This window comes from Lagenorhynchus albirostris, chromosome 2 (genome assembly GCF_949774975.1).
Source record: "Lagenorhynchus albirostris chromosome 2, mLagAlb1.1, whole genome shotgun sequence".
NCBI lineage: Eukaryota > Metazoa > Chordata > Mammalia > Artiodactyla > Delphinidae > Lagenorhynchus > Lagenorhynchus albirostris.
In genome coordinates, this window is record NC_083096.1 from 61,598,298 (window position 1) to 61,625,303 (window position 27,006).

The following is a 27,006-nucleotide window of genomic DNA, read 5'->3' on the forward strand; positions in this document are numbered from 1 at the left end:
CTAAGAGGAAGAGAGCAGGTTTTAAAGGGGGTCTGGCGTTACAGAGTGAGGCCTGAACCACCAAAGTGAGGAAAGTAAAATTCGAAGGGTTCAGATGTAAACACACCTTATTACTACCCTCTACTCATCTCATTATTACAAGACATTCTGACCATAATACAGAGGGAGATGCAAAAAGACACTGTTGGGCAGAGTGGGGGAAAGGAAGGATTCCGTTTGTAACATTATTTCGTGAGGAAAAATGAATGCAGAGTTGCTACTTTCAAAGTATATTATTCAGGGCTTCCCTGGTGGCGCAGTGGTTGGGAGTCCGCGGGTTCGTGCCCCCGTCCGGGAAGATTCCACATACCGTGGAGCGGCTGGGCCCGTGAGCCATGGCCGCTGAGCCTGTGCGTCCGGAGCCTGTGCTCCACAGTGGGAGAGGCCGCAGCAGTGAGAGGCCCGCGTACCACAAAAAAAAAAAAAAAAAAAAAAAAAAAGGAACAGGTAAAAAGTATACTATTCAACTCATTAGTAGGCTCTAATAGGAAAAAAAAAAAGGAAAATAACAAGTGTAACAAGGATGTGGAGAAACTGGAATCCTTGTACATTGACTGTGGAAATGTAAAATGGTTCAGCTGCTGTGGAAGAGTCTGGTGGGTCTTCAAAAAGATAAACACAGAATTACTATATGATCCATCAATTCCACTGTAGGTATATACCCAAAAGAATTGAAAACAGGTACTCAAACAAATCCTTGAACATGAATGTTCACAGCGGCACTATTCACAATAACCAAAAAGTGGAAACAACCCAAATGTCCATCAATAGATGACTGGATAAACAAATCATGCTATATCCATACAATGGAATATTATTCAACCACAAAAAGCAATGAAGTACTGATACACGCTACAACATGGATGAACCTCGAAAACATTTTTCTAAGTGATGGAAGCCAGGCACAGAAAGTCACATACTGTATGACTCCATTTATACGAAATCTCCAGAAGAGGTAAATCCACAGAGACAGAACACAGATTGATGGTTGTCAGGGGCTGGGGGGAGGGGAAAATGGAGAGCAACTGCTTAATGGTTTCCTTTTGGGGCAATGAAAACATTTTAGAACTAGATACAAGTGATGGTTGCAACACTGTGAATGTACTGCATGTCACAGAATTGTTCACTTTTAATGGTTAATTTTATGTTATATGTATTTCACCTCAATTAAACAAAACCAAAACTGAATCTGCAGATGTAGGACAAATCTGACAGTACAAATCTTACTGCCGTATCAGTTCCCTTGCCTATAGCAGCCAGTGTCATCTAACTAATTGGTCACTTACACTCCGCTACAGGCCAAGTAACAAGAGAGTTACCACCTCTAATGGAATTGTTTATGAAAATAAGAATAACAATGTCTTGAATGAGAGATTCTGGAACATGGGGTTTGTGAAAGCTATTTTTCATCACTAAGCAGCTGTATTTTGTATAATATCTACTATATTATAATCTGTAATGAAAATCATATTATATACTACTACTTCAATTAAACGTATACAATAAAGAAAAAAGTATATTTTTCAGATTTTTATTTGTCGGTAAATTTAAGGCAGTCAAAGTGAAATTTAACAACAGTTAAATTACAGATGTCCTATAGGAAATAAGGACAGTATCTGTGCCTGTCACTACATTACCTTGATAAGTAGCACAAATTCCAAATGAAGTTCACAGAAAGTCGGGCAACCACTGGGCATAACTAACACAAATCACAGCTAAAAGATCTTCAAGGAAAAATTAGCTTGTGTGTGTGTGTGTGCGCGCGCGTGTGTGTGTTCGTGTAGGTGGTTTCTTCAAAGTGAGTCACCATAAAATGGGAAGAACCTGGGATAATGGAAATCCAGAATGAGCATCACTTATGGCTATAGAAAAATTCTATGTTACTACAAAACAAGATGCATAATCAGAACTGATGCTACAGGTCATCCATGGGATGGATGATTATTACATATCTGCTAAAAACTTCCACTGCTATTGTATATTCTTCATCTCCTAAGAAATGGTATATGTTTGGGGACTTCCCTGGTGGTCCAGTGGTAAAGAATCCGCCTTCCAATGCAGGCGATGAGGGTTTGATTCTTGGTCGGGGAACAAAGATCCCCCAGGCCGCGGGGCAACTAAGCCTGCGTGCCACAACTACTAAGCTCACGTGCCTCAACTAGAGAGCCTGCGCTCCTCAACTAGAGAGAAAACCCACAGGCCACAACTAGAGAGAAGCCTGCGCATCGCAACGAAAGATCCCGCATGCCTCAACAAAGACCCCAGTGCCACAACTAAGACCCAATGCAGCCAAAGAAATTTTAAAAAAAAGAAAGAAACAAATGGTATATGTTTTACTTTTCTGTTGTTTTTACGTAGATGACTGCACATGAGTGATGCATGATAAGATTTCTATAAATGGTTGATGTTTGTTGAATTAAGTTGATCAGGATGAAAGGTTCTATTTAAACAGATTTTTATTAGTTTTATTCTTAATTGTTGAAAAATGATTTGTGATCTACCAACTACTGAGATCAAGTCTTTTTCAAATAATTTAAACATGTTACATAACAGGAATACTCTGAGGACCAAGAAAACCAGAAGGAAAGTCCTTATTCTAAAATTCTAATATCATAGTAACAATGTTGTTTACAAAAATCTAGCAAACATTTGCTCTGTTCCACCTTTCACCTTCCTCGTAATCTAGTCAAATGTTCCTTACTCGTCTTTAAGATGTGAGCCAGGTAAATGGTGGCAGTTTCCTGCCTTCTTTGGAAACACAAAAATTCCCTGGAAAGCTGCAGGAAAACTCATTATCCTGATTTTATCTGATGTCAGCGTTCCTGGTTTGAATTATGACCCTTTGCTACCAATCCTTCTTACATTGTTTATTTATATGGATGAACTATCTACTCCCAGACTTCTTTATTGCATTCTATTCCCTGGTTTCATTTTCCCAATATCACAAGGACATCCTTAATTGCCTCTGTTCTTAACCCTATCTAGAGTGCTTTCTTACCTTCCCTTCTACCTAAAAATTTATTATCTATATCCATTATCTATAACTTATCTTTAACTCCTTCACTCTCCCATTTCTCTACCTTAAAAAAAGGGTGGGGGGACCTCCAAGATAGCGGAAGAGTAAGACGTGGAGATCACCTTCCTCCCCATAAATACATCAAAAATACATCTACGTGTGGAACAACTCATACAGAACACCTACTAAACGCTGGCAGAAGAACTCAGCCTTCCTCAAAGGCAAGAAAATCCCCACGTACCTGGGTGGGGCAAAAGAAAAAAGAAAAAACAGAGACAAAAGAATAGGGACAGGACCTGCACCTCTGGGAGGGAGCAGTGAAGGAGGAAAAGTTTCCACACACTAGGAAGCCCATTAACTGGTGGAGATGGGGGGATGGGTGGGTGGCTTCGGAGCCACGGAGGAGAGCGCAGCAACAGGGGCGCAGAGGGCAAAGCAGAGAGATTCCCACAGAGGATCGGTGCCGACCAGCTCACCAGCCTGAGAGGCTTGTCTGCTCGCCGGCTAGGTGAGCAAAGGGCGGGTGGGGGCTGGGAGCTGAGGCTCGGGCTTCAGAGGTCGTATCCCAGGGAGAGGACTGGGGTTGGCTGCATGAACACAGCCTGCAGGGGGCTAGTGCGCCACAGCTAGCCGGGAGGGAGTCTGGGAAAAACTCTAGATCTGCCTAAGAGGCAAGAGACCATTGTTTCAGGGTGCCCGAGGAGAGGGCATTCCTTTCCTGTCTGCCCACAGAAGGCAGAGCACCGCCTAAACGAGCTCCAGATACGGGCACGAGCCGCGGCTATCAGCTCGGACACCAGAGATGGTCATGAAACGCTAATGCTGCTGCTGCAGCCACCAAGGAGCCTGTGTGCGAGCACAGGTCACTATCCACACCCCCCCTCCCGGGAGCCTGTGCAGCCCGCCACTGCCAGGGTCCCGTGATCTAGTGACAACCTCCCCGGGAGATCACACAGAGTGCCTCAGACTGCTGCAATATCACGCTGGCCTCTGCTGCCTGAGGCTCACCCCGCACTCCAATTATAACTACCATACCCCCCACCCCCCCCACCCCCACCCCCCCACCCCCCCCACCCCGCCTGAGTGAGCCAGAGCTCCCTAATCAGCCGCTGCTTTAACCCTGTCCTGTCTGGGTGGGGAAAGTAGCCTGAGGGCAACCTACACACAGAGGTGGGGCAAAAACCAAAGCTGAACCCCAGGAGCTGTGAAAACAAGGAAGAGAAAGGGAAATTTCTCCCAGCAGCCTCAGGAGCAGCAGGTTACATTCCCACAACCAACTTGATGTACCCTGCATCTGGGGAATACCTGAATAGACAATGAATCATCCCAAAATTGAGGTGGTGTTCCTTGGGAGCAACTGTAGACTTTGGGTTTCCTGTCTGTGACTGACTTGTTTCTGATTTTTATGTTTATCTTAGCATAGCTTTTAGTGCTTGTTATCACTTGTGGATTTGTTTACTGGTTTGCTTGTTCTCTTCTTTTTTTTTTTAATTACTTTTTAATTTTTTAAATTACTTTATTTTTTTAATTATTATTTTTTCTTTCTTTTTTCTCCCTTTTCCTCTGAGACGTGTGGCTGATAGGGTCTTGGTGCTCCGGCCTGGTGTTAGGCCTGAGCTTCTGAAGTGGGAGAGCCGAGTTCAGGACATTGGACCACCAGAGACCTCCCAGCTCCACGTAATATCAATCAGCAAGAGCTCTTACAGAGATCTCCGTCTCAACGCTAAGACCCAGCATCACCCAACGGCCAGCAAGCTCCAGTGCTGGACGTCTCATACTAAACAACTAGCAAGACAGGAACACAACCCCACCCATTAGCAGAGAGGTGGCCTAAAATCATACTAAGTTCACAGACACTCCAAAACACACCACCAAACGTGGCCCTGCACCCAAGAAAGAAAAGATCCAGCCCCACCCACCAGAACACAGGCACCAGTCCCCTCCACAAGCCACTGAACCAACCTTACCCACTGGGGGCGGATACCAAAAATAACTGGAACTACGAACCTGCAGCCTGTGAAAAGGAGATCCCAAACACAGGAAGTTAAGCTAAATGAGAAGACAAAGACATATGCAGATGAAGGAGCAAAGTAAAAACCCACCAGACCAAACAAATGAAGAGGAAATAGGCAGTATATCTGGAAAACAATTCAGAAGAATGATAGGAAAGATGATACAAAATCTTGGAAATAGAATGGAGAAAATACAAGACATGTTTAACAAGGACCTAAAAGAACTAAAGAGCAAACAATGATGAACAACACAATAAATGAAATTAAAAATTCTCTAGAAGGAATCAATAGCAGAATAACTGAGGCAGAACGGATAACTGACACGGAAGATAAAATAGTGGAAATAACTACTGCAGAGCAGAATAAAGAAAAAAGAATGAAAAGAATTTGAGGACAGTCTTACAGACCTCTGGGACAACATTAAACACATCAACTTTTGAATTATAGGGGTCCCAGGAGAAGAAGAGAAAAAGGAAGGGACTGAAAAAATATTAGAAGAGATTATAGTTGACAACTTCCCTAATATAGGAAAGGAAACAGTCAAACAAGTCCAGGAAGCACAGAGAGTCCCATACAGGATAAATCCAAGGAGAAACACACCAAGACACATATTAATCAAGCTACCAAATATTAAATACAAAGAAAAAATATTAAAGGCAGCAAGGGAAAAGCAACAAATAATATACAAGGGAATCCCCATAAGGTTAACAGCTGATCTTTCAGCAGAAACTCTGCAAGCCAGAAGGGAGTGGTAAGACATATTTACAGTGATGAAAGGGAAAAACCTACAACCAAGATTACTCTACCCAGCAAGGATCTCATTCAGATTTGATGGAGAAATTAAAACGTTTAGAGACAAGCAAAAGCTAACAGAGTTCAGCACCACCAAACCAGCTTAACAACAAATGCTAAAGGAACTTCTCTAGGCAGGAAACACAAGAAAAGGAAAAGACCTACAAAAACAAACCCAAAACAATTAAGAAAATGGTAATAGGAACATACATATCGATAATTACCTTAAATGTAAATGGATTAAATGCTGCAACCAAAAGACACAGACTGGCTGAATGGATACGAAAACAAGACCCATATATATGCTGTCCACAAGAGACCCACTTCAGACCTAGGGACATATACACACTGAAAGTGAAGGGATGGAAAAAAGATATTCCATGCAAATGAAAATCAAAAGAAAGCTGGAGTAGCAATTCTCATATCAGACAAAATAGACTTTAAAATAAAGACTATAGAAGAGACAAAGAAGGACACTACATAATGATCAAGGGATCAATCCAAGAAGAAGATATAACAATTGTAAATATGCACTCAACATGGGAGCACCTCAATACATAAGGCAAATGCTAACAGCCATAAAAGGGGAAATCGACAGTAACACAATCATAGTAGGGGACTTCAACACCCCACTTTCACCAACGGACAGATCATCCAAAATGAAAATAAATAAGGAAATATAAGCTTTAAATGATACATTAAACAAGATGGACTTAATTAATATTTATAGGGCATTCCATCCAAAAACAACAGAACACACTTTCTTTTCAAGTGTTCATGAACATTCTCCAGGATAGATTATATCTTGGGTCACAAATCAAGCCTTGGAAGATTTAAGAAAATTGAAATTGTATCAAGTATCTTTTGGGTCCACAACGCTATGAGACTAGATATCAATGACAGGAAAACATCTGTAAAAAATACAAACACATGGAGGCTAAACAATATACTACTAAATAACCAAGAGATCACTGAAGAAATCAAAGAGGAAATCAAAAAATACCTGCAAACCAATGACAATGAAAGCACGACGACCCAAAACTTATGGGATACAGTGAAAGCAGTTCTAAGAGGGAAGTTTATAGCAATACAATCCTACCTCAAGAAACAGGAAACATCTCCAATAAACAACCTAACCTTACACCTAAAGCAATAAGAGAAAGAAGAACAAAAAAACCCCAAAGGTAGCAGAGGGAAAGAAATCATAAAGATCAGATCAGAAATAAATGAAGGAAACGACAGCAAAGATCAATAAAACTAAAAGCTGGTTATTTGAGAAGATAAACAAAATTGATAAACCATTAGCCACACTCATCAACAAAAAAAGGGAGAAGATTCAAATCAATAGAGTTAGAAGTAAAAAAGGAGAAGTAACAACCGATAATGCAGAAATACAAAGGATCATGAGAGATTACTACAAGAAACTATATGCCAACAAAATGGACAACCTGGAAGAAATTGCCAAATTCTTAGAAAAGCACAATCTTCCAAGACTGAACCACGGAGAAATAGAAAATATAAACACGCCAATCACAAGCACTGAAACTGTGATTTAAAATTTTCCAGCAAACAAAAGCCTAGGACCAGATGGCTTCACAGGTGAATTCTATCAAACATTTAGAGAAGAGCTAACACCTATCCTTCTCAAACTCTTCCAAAGTATAGTAGAGGGAAGAACACTCCCAAACTCATTCTACGAGGCCACCATCACCCTGATACCAAAACCAGAGAAAGATGTCACAAGAAAAGAAAACTACAGGCCAATATCACTGATGAACATAGAGGCAAAAATCCTCAACAAAATAACTAGGAAACAGAATCCAACAGCACATTAAATGGATCATACACCATGATCAAGTGGAGTTTATCCCAGGAATGCAAGGATTCTTCAATATACGCAAGTCAATCAATGTGATACACCATATTAACAAATTGAAGGAGAAAAACCATATGATCATCTCAATAGATGCAAAAAAAGCCTTTTGACAAAATTCAACACCCATTTATGATAAAAACTCTCCAGAAAGTAGGCACAGAGGGAACTGACCTCAACATAATAAAGGCCATATATGACAAACGCACAGCCAACATCATTCTCAATGGTGAAAAACTGAAACCATTTGCTCTAAAATCAGGAACAAGACAAGTATGCCCACTCTTGCCACTATTATTCAACATAGTTTTGAAAGTTTTAGCCACTGCAATCAGAGAACAAAAAGAAATAAAATGAGTCCAAATCAGAAAAGAATTAAAGCCGTCACTGTTTGCAGATGACATGATACTATATATGGAGAATCCTAACAATACCACCAGAAAACTACTAGAGCTAATCAAAGAATTTGGTAAAATAGCTGGATACAAAATTAATGCACAGAAATCTCTTGCATTCGTATACACTAATGATGAAAAGTCTGAATGAGAAATTAAGGAAACAGTCCCATTTACCACTGCAACAAAAAGAATAAAATACCTAGGAATAAACCTACCTAAGGAGACAAAAGACCTGTGTGCAAGAAATTATCATACACTGATGAAAGAAATTAATGATGATATAAACCGATGGAGAGATATACCATATTCTTGGATTGGAAGAATCAACATTGTGAAATTGACTATACTACCCAAAGCAATCTACAGATTCAGTGCAGTCCCTATCAAACTACCAATGGCATTTTTCACAGAACTAGAACAAAAAATTTCACAATTTAGGGGGCTTCCCTGGTGGCGCAGTGGTTGAGAGTCCGCCTGCCGATGCAGGGGACACAGGTTCGTGCCCCGGTCCGGGAAGATCTCACATGCTGCGGAGCGGCTGGGCCCGTGAGCCATGGCCGCTGGGCCTGCACGTCCGGAGCCTATGCTCCGTAACGGGAGAGGCCACAACAGTGAGAGGCCCACATACAGCAAAAAAAAAAAAAAAAAAAAAATTTCACAATTTGTATGGAAACACAAAAGACTCCGAATAGCCAAAGCAATCTTGAGAAAGAAAAACGGAGCTGGAGGAATCAGACTCCTTGACTTCAGACTATTTTACAAAGCTACAGTAATCAAGACAGTATGGTACTGGCACAAAAACAGAAAATATAGATCAATGGAACAGGATAGAAAGCCCAGAGATAAACCAACGCATATATGGTCACCTTATCTTTGATAAAGGAGGCAAGAATATACAATGGAGAAAAGACCGTCTCTTCAATAAGCGGTGCTGGGAAAACTGGACAGCTACATGGAAAAGAATGAAATTAGAACACTTCCTAACACCATACAGAGAAATAAACTCAAAATGGATTAAAGACCTAAATGTAAGGCCAGACACTATTAGAGGAAACTTAGGAGGAAACTCAGAGGAAAACATAGGAAGAACACTCTTTGACGTAAATCACAGCAAGATCCTTCCTGACCCACATCCTAGAGAAATGGAAATAAAAACAAAAATAAACAAATGGGACCTAATAAAACTTCAAAGCTTTTTCACAGCAAAGGAAACCATAAACAAGACGAAAAGACAACCCTCAGAATGGGAGAAAATATTTGCAAACGAAGCAACTGACAAAGGCTTAATCTCCAAAATATACAAGCAGTTCATACAGGGTCAATATAAAAGAAAACAAACAACCCAATTCAAAAATGGGCAGAAGATCTAAATAGACATTTCTCCAAAGAAGATATACAGATTGCCAACAAATACATGAAAGGATGCTCAACATCACTAATCATTAGAGAAATGCAAATCAAAACGACAATGAGGTATCACCTCACACCGGTGAGAATGGCCATCGTCAAAAAATCTACAGAGAGTAAATGCTGGAGAGGGTGTGGAGTAAAGGGAACACTTTTGCACTGTTGGTAGGAATGTAAATTGATACAGCCACTACGGAGAATCGTATGGAGGTTCCTTAAAAAACTAAAAATAGAACTACCATACGACCCAGCAGTTCCAGTACTGGGCATATACCCTGGGAAAACCATAATTCAAAGAGTCATGTACCACAATCTTCACTGCAGCTCTATTTACAATAGCCAGGACATGGAAGCAACATAAGTGCCCAACGACAGATCAATGTATAAAGAAGATGTGGCACATATATGCAGTGGAATATTACTCAGCCATAAAAAGAAATGAAATTGAGTTATTTGTATTGAGGTGGATGGACCTAGAGTCTGTCATACAGAGTGAAGTAACTCAGAAAGAGAAAAACAAATACTGTATGTTAACACATATATATGGAATCTAAACAAACAAAAAAATGGCTCTGCAAACCTAGGGGCAGGACAGGAATAAAGACGCAGACATAGAGAATAGACTTGAGGACACGGGGAGGGGGAAGGGTAAGATGGGAGGAAGTGAGAGAGTGGCATGGGCATATATACACTACCAAATGTAAAATAGATAGCTAGTGAGAAGTAGCCACATAGCACAGGGAGATCAGCTCTGTGCTTTGTGACCACCTAGAGGGGTTGGATAGGGATGGTGGGAGGGAGATGCAAGAGGGAGGGGATATGGGGATATATAGCTGATTCACTTTGTTGTACAGCAGAAACTAACACAACATTGTAAAGCAATTATACTCCAATAAAGGTGTTAAAAATTAAAAAAAAAAAAAGAGTGGTGGTGGGGGAGAGGGTTTCTTCTACTCTAAGCTACTTCATTTACCAGTGCTCTGAAACCCAACACCTCCCTTCTCCTCAGGAACTTTGATTCCTGAATCATCCATCCTTTCTTTACCACTCCCCTCCTAGTAGTTTTCTCCTACCTTATAAACAGACTTGACCTCCTCTCCCATTCTTTCCTTCCTTTTATTCAATATATCATCATCATCACCATACTCATACTCATAGTAAATACTAATTATTGAGCACTTACTGAGTTACACATCTACTTGCTTTCAACATCAATTCTATGCAATGTATTATTATTATTTATTTCCATATTATAGCTAAGAAAACCATGGCACATAAGGAAATAATGTGCCCAAGGTAACATAACTAGTAAGTGAAAGAACCAGGATCTGAATCCAGATGGTTTGGTTACAGGGCCAAACTCTTAATCACTGTGCTACACAGCTTCTCATAGAGCTTCTAGTAAAAGAGTTGCCTACATTTATCTTTCCTTGCCTCAACTATTCACTTCTCTATCGACAGCAATTTTTTTCCCTGCCACTTACCTAAAACCTTTTAAAAAGTCCCTAGTATACAGAACAGATAAACAACAAGGTACTATTGTACAGAACAGGGAACTATATTCAATATCCTGTAATAAACCATAATGAAAAAGAATATGAAAAAGAAATATATGCATAACTAAATCACTTTGTTGTACAGCAGAAATTAACATAACATTGTAAATCAACTATACTTCAGTAAGATAAAGTTTTTAAAAAGTCCCTAGTAACTACTAACTGTCAAATCCAAAGGTCACATTTTAAGCTTTCTATGTCTCCACCTCTTTGCAAGACTTGATTACAATGAATACTAACTCCATGAACTTTGCTGTCTGGTTCACTTCTTTTTTAAAAGAATATTTAGTTATTTATTTGGTTGTGCCAGGTCTTAGTTGCGTCAGGCAGGCTCCTTCGTTGTGGCATGCAGGCTCCTTAGTTCTGGCATGTGAACTCTTAGTTGTGGCATGCATGTGGGATCTAGTTCCCGGACCAGGGATGGAAACCGGGCCCCCTGCATTGGGAGCGCAGAGTCTTAACCACTGTGGCACCAGGGAATTCCATGTTGGGTTCACTTCTGATCTCCACGGTTGCTCTTTCTTAGACCACTTAAGCATTGTCCAAAGGAAATTTATGTGATGATGGAAATGTTTTATATATATGCTATCTAATGTGGTAGCCACTAACCACATGTGGCTACTGAGCACTAGAAGGGTGGCTAACTTGACTGAATTTTTAATTTAATTTTAATTTAAACAGCCAAATGCAGCCTGTGGCCATCGTACTGGACATCCTACTTCATGTACTTCTCTTCCTCTGTCTGCCCTTTCTATGTTGTAGAAGAGTTTTACCCTTGGTCCTCTTCTCAGCTATTCCACTCTCTTCCCAGCAGTATCTCCCTGCTAAGTACTTTCACATCTATATAAGCAACCAGATTTCTTTCCTCAGGAACATATCTCTATCTCCAATTACTCACTTCCTCACCTGCAAGTACCATATGGCACCCAAATGCAACATCTTCAAAACTGAATGTATCACCTCATTGTCAAGTCTACTCCTAGCTCAGGCAGTCCCTACTCAGGTAATGATGCTACGTCTATCCCAGTCCCAAGCCAAATACAGGTATTCATTTTAGATTACTCCCTTTCTTGCTTGCTTTTTTTTTTTTTACTCCCTCTCAATCTCCTCTCCTCCTCTCGCAAATGCTTATTAAATCTGACCCCTGGCTTCCACTGCCACTGCTCTAAGCCAGAATGCTATATAATGGATCTAACTGAAACAGTAATGGAGTCTAGTTTTTTGCTTCAAGCAAGATTAAAGTATAACATGGCTGGAAAAATCTTTTATACTTAGAAAAAAAGAACACAAAAAAGGGGCATGATAGGAAGCTAAACTGCTTTGTAAGGAAGAAGGGAGAATATTACTATCTCACAATCTGTGCCTAAAGCATCCTTTTAGAAACAAATCTTATTAATATTCCAAATTCTATTGGTAATGAATAAAAATGAAACGGATACTACCTTTAAAATCTTAATTTTTGTTACTGGGTTATCACTTGGTGAAAAGATCAATTGCTCATTCACTCAGTTAACAAAAGTATAATCTTAATTCAAATGTCACTTAGTATTTTCATAAGCTCTGCAGTATACCCCAAAACAACAACAAAAAATTCCCCACATGCAGCAAAGGGCAGGGCCAGGGCAAGTTTCTCATTATGTAGTGGTCAGAATCTCTTAGAAGCCATGTACTTTAACTGACATCTACCAAACCAAACACCAGAGGAGAGCCATCTTTCCTATAAGTGTTTGACTTTTTGCTTCTAGACCACCAAGAACAGAGTAATATATCCTCCATCATGCTCCTGAGGCTCTAGAAGTGCTCCAGCCAATTTCAATGACCTGTGGAACTACCCACTATTTAAAACATCACTATGAAGGAAGACCAAGAAAAATCAGTGTCGGTATTGGTATTTCCACCCTGAGGCTTATAAGAGCACTTGGGCCAGTGCAGAATGAAGCCCACACAGTAAAATACGTAATACATTAAAAATAATAACAGTAATAAGAATATTAGTAATAACCCCTGGATAAATGTAAGTTCAAAAGAAAATGGCCCTGTGGAGTCTGAAATGTACAATTGCTATACTCTGTTTTGATGAGAACTTTATGTGAGGCCTGTTCCTCAGTGAATTTCTGAGGCTTCGACTGAAAATGCTGGTATTTCATCTGGAAATATTTTCCAAAACTAGCGCTGCTTCAAGACATCAAGATTCTTCAATTATTATGAAAAATAGCAGATATATTCACTGGTACCCTGGTCTTTTCAACATCCTTTGTCCTCATCTTGGAAAAAATGATGTTTGATCATGCTCTCTTAAGAATATAACTCCCTAATATTAGCCATGGCACTAATAAGTCTCACAGAACAGATGCATCATTTGTTGCTAAGAACTTCTGATAGTATTTTTGGAATGCCACTTCATAAATGTATATTAGGTTGCATTAACAAATTTCTTTGACTTTTTCAGTTGCCAAAAAGATCTTGATATTATCCTGGGGAAAAAAATCATTTGAATGAAAAATCTAGTGAACCAGGTCAGGATAGGAAGCCTTAGCTCCACCATAATTCAGGTTATAAAAAAGACTTACAGTTAATTGACCATGAACTCAGTGAATCAACAGGTTAAAACTGAGTCCTCTGAAAATTGAGTCCTTGTCTGGTTATAAGGTGAGTCAGTTGCTTTAAAATAAAACAACTTTTAATATTTCAAAACAGTTAAATATTATCAGAAAAAATAACATTCTAGATTTTAAAAATTTAATCTGATGTCATTTTTAACTTTATTAATTATAAAAAAATAATTATAATAAGCCAGTTGTAAGTTTTAAAAAATAACAATAATAAGCCAATGGTAACAGCACTGGCTGCACTAAAGTCTGTAACACTAATTCTGAGGATGACTAAATGATAAAGGATTTAGAAATCACATGGCACGATGGGAAAAATCTGAAGGAATTAGAAACCTTCAGTACAGCTTTATTCCTCCCATGTTAGCTTTACTGCTTCTTCATCCTAAACATACGCTGTCTACTACCATCACATTTAGATCCTACCCAGCTTCAAGGTCCAGTTTAAGTCCCACCTTCTTCAAAGCCTTCCCTCATCCTCCCAGCTAGAAATGATTTCTCCCTACACTGAATTCTCATAGACTCATGTCTATGAGACATTCTTATGAATATTCTTATAATTCTTATGAATATTCTATTACATTTCCATACACGTAATATAAATTTCCTGAGAACAAATTAATATTTTATTCAACTTTAGTGATCCTACTGAGTATAGTACAGTGTCTTGCACAGTGGAGACAAAACAAAAGGAACAACATAGCTCAAAGGATAAGAGGATGGCTCTGCTCACTTTTATAGATATGTGTTTATAGATATGTGTGACTTTTGTCAAGGGACTAAAAACATCTAAGCCTCAATCCCTGATCTATAAAGAGAAAAAAATAATGCCTCATATGGTTGTTATAAGGATTAAATGAGACAATCTATGTAAGTGTTTAACACATCTAGTAAATACTTAATGAATGACAGCCACTATTATATTAAATTATTACTTTATAATGAATTGTAATATTTTATAATATATTACTTTATAATAAGTCACTTTATAATAAATGTCAAATAAATGAAGAAGACGTAGAATAGGGCAATGACTTCCAGAAGAGCTTTCATTTTTAAAAGATGAGGAAAATCATTTTAATCTGTGTTACTGGTAAGGGCAGAATTCAAAAAAGTATAGATAACAGAGTTGTACAACAACAGAATACGGTGCATTAAAAATTAACTATTCCCTAACAATGGATGAGTCCAAGCACAGGGTAGATGACCATCTGTCAGGAATACTGATGAAAGAAGTCCGCCCTTTGATTAAAAAGTGAGCAAGCCTTTAAAATTTGTCTAATATTTTTTACATTAAAGAAAATGCTGTGGTTTTTCCTACCGATGTTTATAAAACTTTATACAGCGGCTTTACTTTTCCAATTGTCATCTATAATACAGTTGGTCAGATTTAATTTAGGATAAAGTACCGTGGCAGGCAGAACAGCCAACTCAAAGACGTCCACATCTTAATCTCAGATGCTGTGAATAGTTACCTTACATGGTAAAAAAGATTCTGCAGATCAGATCAAGTCAAGGGTCCTGAGATGGGGGGAATTTATCCTCGATTATCTGGGTGGACCCAGTGTAATCACAAAATGGTCTTTATAAGAGAAAGAGGGAGGCAGGAGAGTCAGAGAAGATGTGATGATGGAAGCAGGGGTCAGAGAGAGAGAGACAGAGAGAGAGAGAGAGAGAGAGAGAGACAGAAAAGAGAGAGAGACAGAGAGGGGAAGACAGACAGACAGACTTAAAGACACTTTACTTCTGGCTTTGAAGATGGAGGAAGAGGCCATAAACCAAGGAATGTAGGTAGCCTATAGAAGCTAGAAAAGGAAAGGAAATGAATTCTCTCCACAGAGCCTCCAGAAGGAATGCAGCCCTTCCAAACCCTAATTTTAGGACTTCTGAACTCCAGAGCTGTAAGATACTAAATTTGTGTTGTTTTACCTAGCAATTTCACTATTAGTTATATACCCCAAAGAACTGTGTGCCAATGTTCAATGCAGCATTAATTCACAATGGCTAAAAGGTGGAAACAACCCAAGTGTCTATAAACAGATGAATGGATAAACAAAATGTGGTACAAACATACAATGGAGTATTATTCATCTGTAGATTGCGTAACATAGATAAACTTGAAAATATGATAAGCGAACTAAGTCAGACACAAAAGAACAAATATTGTATGATTCCACTTAATATAAAGTATCTAGAATAGGCAAATTCAGAGACATAAGATACACATCTGTTTTCTTTAATTTGAGCTGACCCACAAGAAGCTTATTACTCCTTTTTATTTATTTTAATCAATTCCTTAAAGGTAACTATGTCAAAACTTATTCACTCTACTCCTACCCCCAAATCCATTTCATTCAAAATCTTTGAGGTAGTATGAGATAATGAGAGGGAGGGGATATATGTATACATATAGCTGATTCGTTTCATTGTACAGCAGAAACTAAGACAATATTGTAAAGCAACTATACTCCAATTAAAAAAAAGAAAAAAGAAAGAAAGGTAATGAAAGGCTCACAGTCTTTTCAATCACAAATTACTAAATAGTTCTGAATTTATTTCCCTTATCTGTAAAATAGGCATAATACTATTTACCTTATAAGAGTATTTTAACAATTATGAAGTGTATATAATAAAGCAGCTAGCCGTGCACATATAGTAAGAATTCAACAAATGGTAACTGCTGCTATTATTATTACTATTATCTTTGCCTTCCCCTCCGATGACCGACTCAACTACTTAAAAGAGAAATAAGAAAAATGGAACAATCTGACATGAATTATTCCTCATTTTCCTTCTCCTTTCCACCTCAATTTTCTGTCATTGTTTGATCTTAGCTTCTTCTCCCCAATATAAAAAAAGAGTATATCTTTTTCCATTTTCAAAGTTAACCCTCCATTCTGTACTTTTGATCCTAACTCCTTCCCCTACCTCAGTTCCATCAGTTGTTTTTCTTTAATTCCTTTCTCTCTGGTGGTTCCTTCCACCTGGCCTATGAACATACTCAAATTTCCTCAAAGAAATACCACTATGGTACTTTCCTATACCTCTTCTTGAATTACCTCCTCTTGAATTATCCTGAATCCGTCACCTGCGTATCTGTCTCATCTCTAATGGATTGCTAACTCTTCAAAGACTGAGTGTATCTCATTTATTTGCATAACATCTTTTAATAACACCAAGTATAGTATTTTACATATAGGACAGGCACAGACTTAAATAAATGAATAAACCTAAGCAACAGATTTTCTGTGAACATATAAGGGCTGTTTGACAAAAGCGCATTGTCAGATTTAGCTGCTCAACCTAAATAAATCACTCTGGTTGGAGAAAGGCAAAGAAGTAACGTATCAAATACAATCTTAATTTTATAATACCATTCTCTTAAAATGTCACAAAATCAAAAATTATTTTTTCCTGAAATGTTTAAAATTGTTGTAGTGTACACGAAAGTATTCTGAATCCAGAAAATGTGAAACTTTGGTTTTATTATAATGCTAGTGTTCTTTCCATTGAAAAGTTTTCTTGTTACTCATAAACGAACAAAAACTAAGAACCCATATATTCTTTACAGTTAAGCAATTTGCAGGTTTGTTAGTTATATTTTAAAATAAAAATCCATTTATAAGCAAGTAATTATCTGAATAAACTGTAATTTTATTTTGTTTTATTATTTTTTGACTGCGCTGAATGGCATGCGGGATCTTAGTTCCCCAACCAGGGATTGAACCCTCGCCCCCTGCAGTGGTAGCGCATAGTCTTAACCACTGGACCACCAGGGAAGTCCCAGTAGACTGTAATTTTACATCTAATGTATCAGACATGGTACTTAGTATGCAAACTGGAACTCAAATGTATTTTTACTTTCCTAAGCTAACCAACTGACATCAGTGGGAAATGCTAAGAACACAGTGACAGACCCTTAACATTTGAGAAACTAGACATTCAAGGTTATCCTCAAGTGAATGTAAAAGCCCATAATATGGAAGTAATGTGTAATTTTATAAAGGCAACAAATGCTTCAGTCAACATACAGAAAGTGAGTCACCACGCTCCAGAGTTAGGATGGCTGATCATCTCATGTTTGATCCAATTTCTCTTATTTCATTAGCAGTAATTCTTGTGAAAAAGGAATAAAGATTTTCCCTATTTGTAAAATCAACTACCACTGCTGCTGGTGGAAATAAAAAAGTCTAAGAAAGCACTAGCTTTCAGCCACAAAATCAGAGTCTTAGAGACATTAAAAAGTAAAATATCTAAATTCATACTGCTTAGCTCTATGGTGAATGAGTCTGCCATGCAATCCACATTAAAACAGGGCAAGAAATTCATGGGACTGTTTCAGCAAGTGTTCCAGCTAGAATTTATCTTACATAGCTCTATAAATGGTTTTAGACCCAAATATATATATACAAAGCTTTGCTTAAATTTTCAGTTTTATTTTATTACAGTTCATGGGAGAAACCATATGCAGGGTGTAAACCATATGCAGGGTGTAAATCCTAATCCTGCCTTTATTTCCCGGCTGGTTTTGTGACTCAATTTCCTATTCCTTGAAATAATACCTAACTTGCAGGGCTGCCATAAGAACTCAAAACTCAGGTAATGCATACAGTGCTTAAGATTTTAAAAAACATGTCATCAGGGTTTTATTAAATGTGGTGCTCAATAAATGGTAGCTACTGAAACTTCTATTATAGTAATGGATTCCCAAGGAATCCGATATAGTGTTTTTTCAGTGTTCTCCAATCATTCTGAGTCTGTTTCTCTTCCCTTAGAAATACATGCCTCTTCTTTGAATCTGAATTCTTTAGGCATGGATGTCCTGCTCACTCTCTTCTAGTGTCTTAATGGGATCAGCTACCCTATTTCTCTCTGCAAACAAGTCCCACACCTAAGCTAGATGGCCACAATACTGGCAGAGGGACTGCTGCTACAAAAAAATGCAAGGCGGAGCCCAAACAGGGGACAGAAAGGAGACTGGCTGACACTTCAGACAGAACAGAATGCTGCCCCTCCCCTTCGCGGGATGTATTTACAGCAGCCTACCTGGCTAGCCTCAGTTGGAGTAACTTGAGAGACATGTTAAATACAGCAGGAAGCCCCACTGCTCAGTTTCACATAAAGAGGCAGGTATGCTTTAAAGATTAACAAATATCTCCAGGTACCAAAAAATTTTAAACGAAAGATATGTAGGCAGGAAGTTGCTGTATTGGTTCAACTCATTTACTTCAAATTAAAAGGTGTTATGGCCAGTAGGGGTGGAAAACAAAGACAGTCTCCAAGAGTGACTCTCATTTTTACTATCTCTCATAGTTAGGCATTTTAAAAATCACGAGTCAAAGAGGCAACACTCTCTGCTAGTAAAAACCTAGTGAAACTATTACTTTCTGGGTATCCCTGCCCATAATTCCCTTCTTAAATGGTTGATAAAGATACAGAGTCAAATGTCGAGTATGGGCTGTGGAGACAATCTATCCTTTACAGACTCACCTTCCTCCCATGGGGGCCTCAGTTTCCTCATTTTTATGGTATTAATTTTCTCTTTATACAGGGTTTAATCAAGTGTAAATTTTTTTTAAAAAATTACGAAATAAAAGGATGTATTAGAAACAGGTGTGTGTTTTTATCTACTCACAATACCATTACTTCAATACAATTTATACTGAATGTGGATAAGATTTCCCATTTTGATTAACACCTATAACAAGAGCAACTTTTTTGTTATAGCCATTCAACTTTTTTGAATGGCTGCGTAGCTGGCACCATGCTTAACACATTTCCTTTAATACTCACAATGACTTATGAAATTTATTATGCCCATTTTATAGGTGAACAAATTAAGTCTTTTTCAAAAAGACTGGGGAAACTGCCTGAAGTTACACAGCTTAGTAAGTGGCTAGTAAGTCATTCCCAGAACTAACTGACCCAAAGGACTAGTCTCTCAACTACTCTGTAGTTTCTCTGATATATGGCAGCAAAAGATGAAACAATCTGCAGAAGAAGTTAGATAATCTTAAGTCAATACAATCCCAGTTCCTGCAAATACTAGCTAATATTTGACAACTCAATACTCAAATTGGTCTTTATTCACCGAATACAAGTCACAGTTAAATGGGAAGTTTCTTCTTTTAGCTCTATTACATCTAATTAAAAAGCTGGATCTGAGAACGATCTTGTACCTGTGTTGCCATCTCCACTCTCCATAGATGGTTTACTGGTTTCTGACGGATTGTTCATTCTTGAGTCTGCAATAAATCAGAAGAGAATAGGTTTTGAAAATATTGGGGATGTGGTTAGGGAGGCAAAATTGTGGCAAAGGAAAAGGTCAAGAATATTGACTATTGTTACAGTCCTACAGTTCAAGGAGAGATGGTATCAACATTAAAACATTGCAAACTATAACAAAATTTTATCTGAAAGAAATTCAGGATTCCTTTAACTCTGAAGTGATCCACAAATAAACTGTCTTTCTAAAGAACCTTAAGATTCTTCCAAGAGAAATAACAGAAATCTAACCTGCAAAAAAAATTATAATAGAGTATAATATAAAAAAGAGGAAAAATGTTTTATAATATGAAGCATAAAGTATATTAAATAAACAAAGTTGGGGCAGGGAGGAGGAGAGAAGTACCTCACAAAGTAAAATGTTATTCCCAAATAAAGTTTCTTTTTTGATAAGTAAAGATATTCATTAATTGTAACCTAAATAATCTACTGGTAACCTTGATTACAGACTGGACAATACCTCAACCTAACAGAATAAAATGAAAACATGTCTAAGAAAAATATCTCCATATTTACTCCCCACCCCCTGCCCCAAAACAAATTAAACATGCGTCAAAGTGAGAATATATCAAATTCAAACCTCAATCATAAACCAGTACAAGAAGCTGGCCTACAAGGCATAACAGATACATCTAATAACTGCAAAATTAAATCACAACCACACCCAGTTAAAAATTATACTGCCTTGATATCCTAAATGAATGCTTTCATAGTAATACATTTTCATCAAGCAATATTAAGTATCCTAGAAGATATGCAAGAGGAAAGACAAGAACAAGTCTGCTTTTCTTCTACCTCTCCTAAAGGGTAAAAACTATACATTTAATATGTATCTTATTCTACTTCTCCTGTGAACTCAAACTTAGCATATTTATAGTCAAAGAAGTTTACCATCAAGCAAGCTCTACCTTTTCTCTCAATGGGTTAAGAACCATTTAACTATAATTATTAGCAGAGAATAATACTTAAACTATATATTATATTCAATTTTTTGACTGAACAGCCCATTTTGTCATCTGCTTAAATGTTTAACTAGAAAATCAAAACAATCATTAGTAGTCCCAACCGTGTTGTCCATGTTTACTTTATCCACATGCATAACTGATGAGAAAGATCAAGAATCCTTCTCTCATAAATTTCATTTCCAACCTGGAAGCTGTGTAATAGCTTTTTAAATAGTTTTTGAAACAAATGCTTGCCTTATGGGCTTAAGCAGTTCTATCATATATTTATTTTGTTCTTCACATGTTCAAAGGGTTCCAATTTGTATGTCTGTGGTCATAAACGAGGGTAGTTCTATAACTTCCTTCCCCCTACAGAAAAATTTAAATATCATCTGAAAGCATACTAAGGTTTGAAAGGAACAGGTGTACAGCTTAGTAAACATCAGCTTTCTGAATGACTTAACCAAAATCTTATGAAAGTCAACAAAAACCGCAACGAATGTAATAGAATACACCATTAAGCATACATGCTGCTCAATGCTTCCTTTAGAGTGTATTTTAAAAGAAAGTGGGAAAAAATGATAAAGCAGTTAACATTCATCAGAAGGGTAACAATGTTTTCCACATACCATAAAAACAAAGCTGTAGGCATAATTCTCAACAAGTCATGACCTGCACAACTCATATCCTGATTTCCACATCTAAAAATTAAAAATTATGTCACAGGTATTCTATGTGAATCTTCTATGCATTTTCTATCAAACTGTCAAGAGTTTAATACACATACACAAAAATAAATAAATCCTGATTAACTGAACAACTATGAATGTTGTACACTGGAATGGAATGGAAGAATGTTTAAATGATATTTACTGTGAACTGAAAATTACAGATATAATGTCTAATTCTAAAATATAATGCTAAAAATATTTCAGAAAGGTACTTTCCTTTCCTTTCTTGAGTTCCCAACTTAGTAGATGTAAAAGAGTAAATACAAGTAAGTTCTTTTTTTGATATGTGAAGTTTGTTTTTTCCCTCTGGGCACACTGAACTGACAGTATGAGTCTAATACACAGTCTACAGGTTGCTCTTGGATTGAATTCTTGACATCAGTTTGTTATTTTAGTCATTCACCCTTTAAATAGTTATTTTTATCATGCTGTACAAGTATTAGTACTACCCTGGGTTTAGGCCTTCCAGCTAAAAATTCAAACATTTTCAGAACTATCATTTTATTTTATCCGGAACTACTGTGATGGTGATGGGGGGCAGCCTCAATTTTTCAAGCAGGAAAAATTACCTACAGGAAAAAAAAATCATTTGTAGAGGTTTTAAAACTAAGATATCAGAGACCTGGAGTTCTTATCATCACCTGGAGAGGTGACTAGAGTAACCCAAAGAGGTTTCAACAATTTTGCATACAAACAGAAAAAACTCAACACAAAATATGGCCACCATGGTCACAATAAGTCTAAAAAACAAAGTGCCTCAATCTATTTTAAATCTTAATCACCAAAGAGAGTTTATGTATTCAAGCCACACATCCCCCTCCCCAAATCTTGTTGTTCTATAGGAAAAACTCTAAAAACAGGCTTTCCAGCACTTAAAAATTATTTCCTGAAGAACAGAAGTTGATTTTTTAAAAATAAAAAAGGCTAGTATTAGCCAAAATTTGAAAACAGTTAACAGTTTCTAAAATCTGGAAATTGATCAACAGTCCTATTGCAGTAACCATTCCAATTACCTTCTGCATTAGCATTTATGGGAACAACTATGCACTATGGCTCCATCTTATTTTTCACTAGGCATTTTTTAGAGAAGACATTCACATTCGGTATGCAAAACTTTTTAAATTAATATGTACATATTATTTAGGTACACTTTATACCTTGTTTCAGATTTAGACTGTTTTTAGAACTACATGAAATGCTCTCAATAGAAATTTCCAAAAAGCAAAAATGTCCTCCATTCCAGTTGAACTCTAAATCCACACTATTTACTGAAAATATCCTCTGAACCAGAAGAGCTAGTGGTAGGGAGGGACCTACTGCAAATTCAAGCAGGCTTGTGCTTTGCAAATGCTTTCCTCCTTCCCAGCTCAATCCACTTCTCCCCCCTCCCCCGAGTTGGTTGCATATGCGATTAAGCATTTATGCATAGTCAACTCCACACATGCTATTTCCATATTAAAGCTTATAAGAAAGAACCGTGCTGGTACCCACCTAGAACATAGTCACTGCAGTCCAGCATTGCTGTGAAATCTTCTAGAGGTTCAGACAGTCCAAAGCAAGGAAGAAACAGGTAGCGGTTTGGGGTAGGGGAAAGAAGGTACTATTATTTCTAACAAATCTACACTATATCCTTAAAAGAACAAGGGTGGGAGGTGGAAAGTGGATTGGGGGAGAAGCGAAATACAACTTCAGTTACACCATAGCAATCTTCAACTGAATAAGGAAACTTCAGTTGCTCACAGGAGTTTTAGCCTCTCCTACCAGCTAGGACTGACATTGTCAAGGCAACTGAAGCATGAAAAGTTCCTCTTTTTGTAATAAAATAGAAACAAAGATTGCAGCTGGCAGTTTCCATAATGAAGCTTTATCAGTATGCGCGTGATTAGGGCCTTATGCAAATCTCTCCTCGTTAGCACAGCAGCCAGTACTTTGAAGTCCACGAACAATTCATTTACAGAATACACTGAAAGCACTCCCTGCATAATTTAAATCATTGCATAAATATTTATCAGTCCATTTGCATATTAATTGGCAGTGCATGAAGGGAAAAATTATCTCCTGAGTGCCAGCATAATAATTAGGAGGATAAAATGAGATTTCTTCCAATGGCCTGGCTTCTTGGACCTAACTTGAGATAGTACCGGGGGAGAAGGGAGGGACAGGAGACAGAGTTCTGTTAAAATGCCACTGAAATGACACGTACAAATTAGAAACAACTCTACAGACTTAAGCACCTTTAATCTTATTCCTGCTGGCAACAATGACTTCAGTAATAAGGGGATTTGCAAAAAGCTTTCTACACAATCCAAATAATCCCAAGGAAACAATTAGCAAGGTAGAAGCAGAACATAGGGCTGTCAAGATGGTGCTAGCCTACTGATAGAGAATTTTCCGAATATTAACATACACTGTCAGGTGAAAGTCCTACTTTAAAACGAGGCACCAGTATAAATCTGGAAGCAGTGTAGGATCTATAAAATTATCTTCCAGAGTATGAAAATTCATTATCTACAAATCCTTTTATACTACCAAATTAACCAAATAGATTAGTTGAATGCCACATATCATACAATATTCTTCCCCCATCAGAATCAATCTAAAGTGTACGACAGTCTGTTATTTACAATATCAATCATCAAAAAATAGGTCATGTAAATTGTAGAATTAGTATTTTCAAGTAAATTTCACTTAATGTATATGAATCTATAGACTTAGAATACTTACAGAAGAATATATTTATTTAAAGTGAATTTACAAGGTAAAACATCAACCCCAAATTTTTTAGGCATTACCATATGACAACATTCCAATGTTATCATCATAGACAATTCAGGAGATTTGTAAAAACCCATGAAATAGGCATTATTACCCCCCTTTTAAAATAAGGAAACTGAGGCACAGAGAGCTGAAGTAGTTTATCTAATGTCACACTAATAATCTGGAGTCAGGATTTAAAACCAGATTTTGCTGACATTAAAATTTGAGCTCTTGGCTACTATTATACCTATGGACAAGTTATACATTTAAGGAACTGGTAGGCATGGGGGGCTTGAATCAAGCAGCAAACTAAAATAGCTTACTTTCAGTGTAGTAAGGAAGCCAATAATTGGTGACAACAATTTTGTGTTTAAAAGTCAAGGGTGTATGGATACACAGAAGAGTGCACTAGACTTGAGGAGAGTTCTCAAGGGTATTATTCCATTAACAACTGCTTATATTTAGAACTAATCTTCAAGGATGCCAAGTGTCTGATTTTTAAAAATATGTATGTACCTTTTCCCAACATTAAGGATGAAATTAAATTCAACATGCATATGAGGAAATGAAAGACAACATTTCTATAAGGGACCTTCAAAAGATTTCCCTGCAAGTCAATAACTATGCTAGGAACAGAACCAAAAACCTTTCTTAACTTTTAGATCAGCACTCTATTTATACTGCTAGTTTTTCTATGTTTTACAGAACCACAAAATCCATAAAAGGAGAGGGTTTGGGGGAGAAATTTAACAATGACGTGTAGTACCCATGAGACTTTCCCTCTTTGAACCTTCCTTTTCTCATCTGTAAAATGATACTATCTTTTTCATGAGGTTGCTGTGAGGATAAATGTGCTTGTGCTTCTCAGACTAGACCCTGGACTGGAGCATGAGGTAGTTGTGCCAGGGAAGACATCAAGACACACGATAAACATGGTGCATCCTTTAAGAACATTGATTTTATTCAATAATGAATCGTAATACTTTTTAGTAAAACAATCAAGAATATATTATGGAACAGAATACAAAATTCAAAAGAGTTTTTAAGGTAGAATGTATTGGATTATACAGCTTCTACTTGGTGGGAAAATATGAGAAGAAATGATGAACGTGAATAAATGTTTCTTTCCTTCCTCTTTTGCCTTCATAAAATTTTACATTTATTGCCTGTATTTATCATAGAATCTCTCTGCATCTCACCATCTACCTTTTTGTACTGCATGCAGTTAAAACCTCTAAACTACCTTTCTCATGCCAATTAGGTCTTTCATACATTAGTTAAGGATGACTTATAGCGACAGCCAGACAATCACAGCCAACGAAGGAGTATTTGCTGGAAGGTACCTTGCAGGGCAGGATTTCAGTAGTATAATAATCCTCCTCCCCCTCAGGCCAAGAGTCCCACAGGGTCTCTGCACAGCAGGCCTATAGCTCACTAACTCACACAGGTTACTATGCAAAGTGGGACCTCCTTCCCCTCTGCTGCACAACTCACTATCTTCACTGCAGGAAGAGGGAGAGGGGCAAAAGAAGGAGGCAGCACTGAGATGCAGCTATCCAGAGTGACAGGAAGCCTCACCTTACCCAGGCAGCTGACTCGGTCACAATGGTGGGGGTGAGAAAACTCCCCTCCTGCCACTCTTGATCTAGGTACTTTGTGCATTCTAGAAGTCAGGCTTAAATACTAGAAGGTTGTCCAGGCCTTCTACAGTTGGACTGGGAGAGGGATGGCCACCATTTCTCCTCTACAGTCCCTTAACCATGGAACAGCTGATCTGAAAGAGGGAAAGAGCTTTTCCCACAAAGTCTCAAATGTTCACCTCATTTGGTCCTCTGTCTGAAATATCAGATTAAAACTTAACCTAAAAAGAATACCCTTTTTAAAAAGGAAAACCATTTCTGGGAAGTTTGTAGGATTGTTATTCACACTTCAGCATGAATTAATCCAATTAAATTGCTTTCCTTTAAGACCTAGTTTAGGAGTTGATTAGTGAGGTAATGGTTGTTTCCATTGGAAAACAGGCCAATAAACTCTTTTTTTAAAAAGAAATTTACTTTTTTTTGAAGTATGGTTGATTTACAGTGTTTCAGATGTACAGCAAAGTAATTCAGATATATATATATATCTTTTTCAGATTCTTTCCCATTAAAGGTTATTACAAGATATTGATTATAGTTCCCTGTGCTATATACATCCTTGATTTTTACCTATTTTATACATAGTACTGTGTATATGCCAACCCCAAATTTCCAATTTATCTCCCTCCCCCATCTCCCTTGGTAACCATAAGTTTGTTTTCTATGTCTGTGAGTCTATTTTTGTTTTGTAAATAAGTTCATCTATAGAATTTTTTAAGTTTCCACATATAAATGATATATGATATTTGTCTTTCTCTGTCTGATTTACTTTACTTAATATGATAATCTCTAGGTCCATCCATGTTGCAACAGATGGCATTATTTCATTCTTTTTAATGGCTGAGTAATAGTCCACTGTGTATATATATCACATCTTCTTTATCTATTCATCTGCTGATGGACACTTAGGTTGCTTCCAGGTCTTGGCTACTGTAAACAGTGCTGCTATG

The 27,006-nt window shown here is 37.5% G+C and overlaps 1 protein-coding gene across 1 annotated transcript in view; it reads right to left on the bottom strand.

Annotated features, from left to right (window-relative positions):
- POU2F1 (POU class 2 homeobox 1) overlaps positions 1-27,006 on the bottom strand; it is a 173,764-nt gene that overhangs the window by 60,096 nt on the left and 86,662 nt on the right. The window contains exon 2 of the mRNA XM_060142215.1: positions 19,882-19,947. Coding sequence (XP_059998198.1) covers positions 19,882-19,939 — 58 coding nt within the window. The 5' untranslated portion in view covers positions 19,940-19,947. The remainder of the gene's footprint in view (positions 1-19,881; positions 19,948-27,006) is intronic.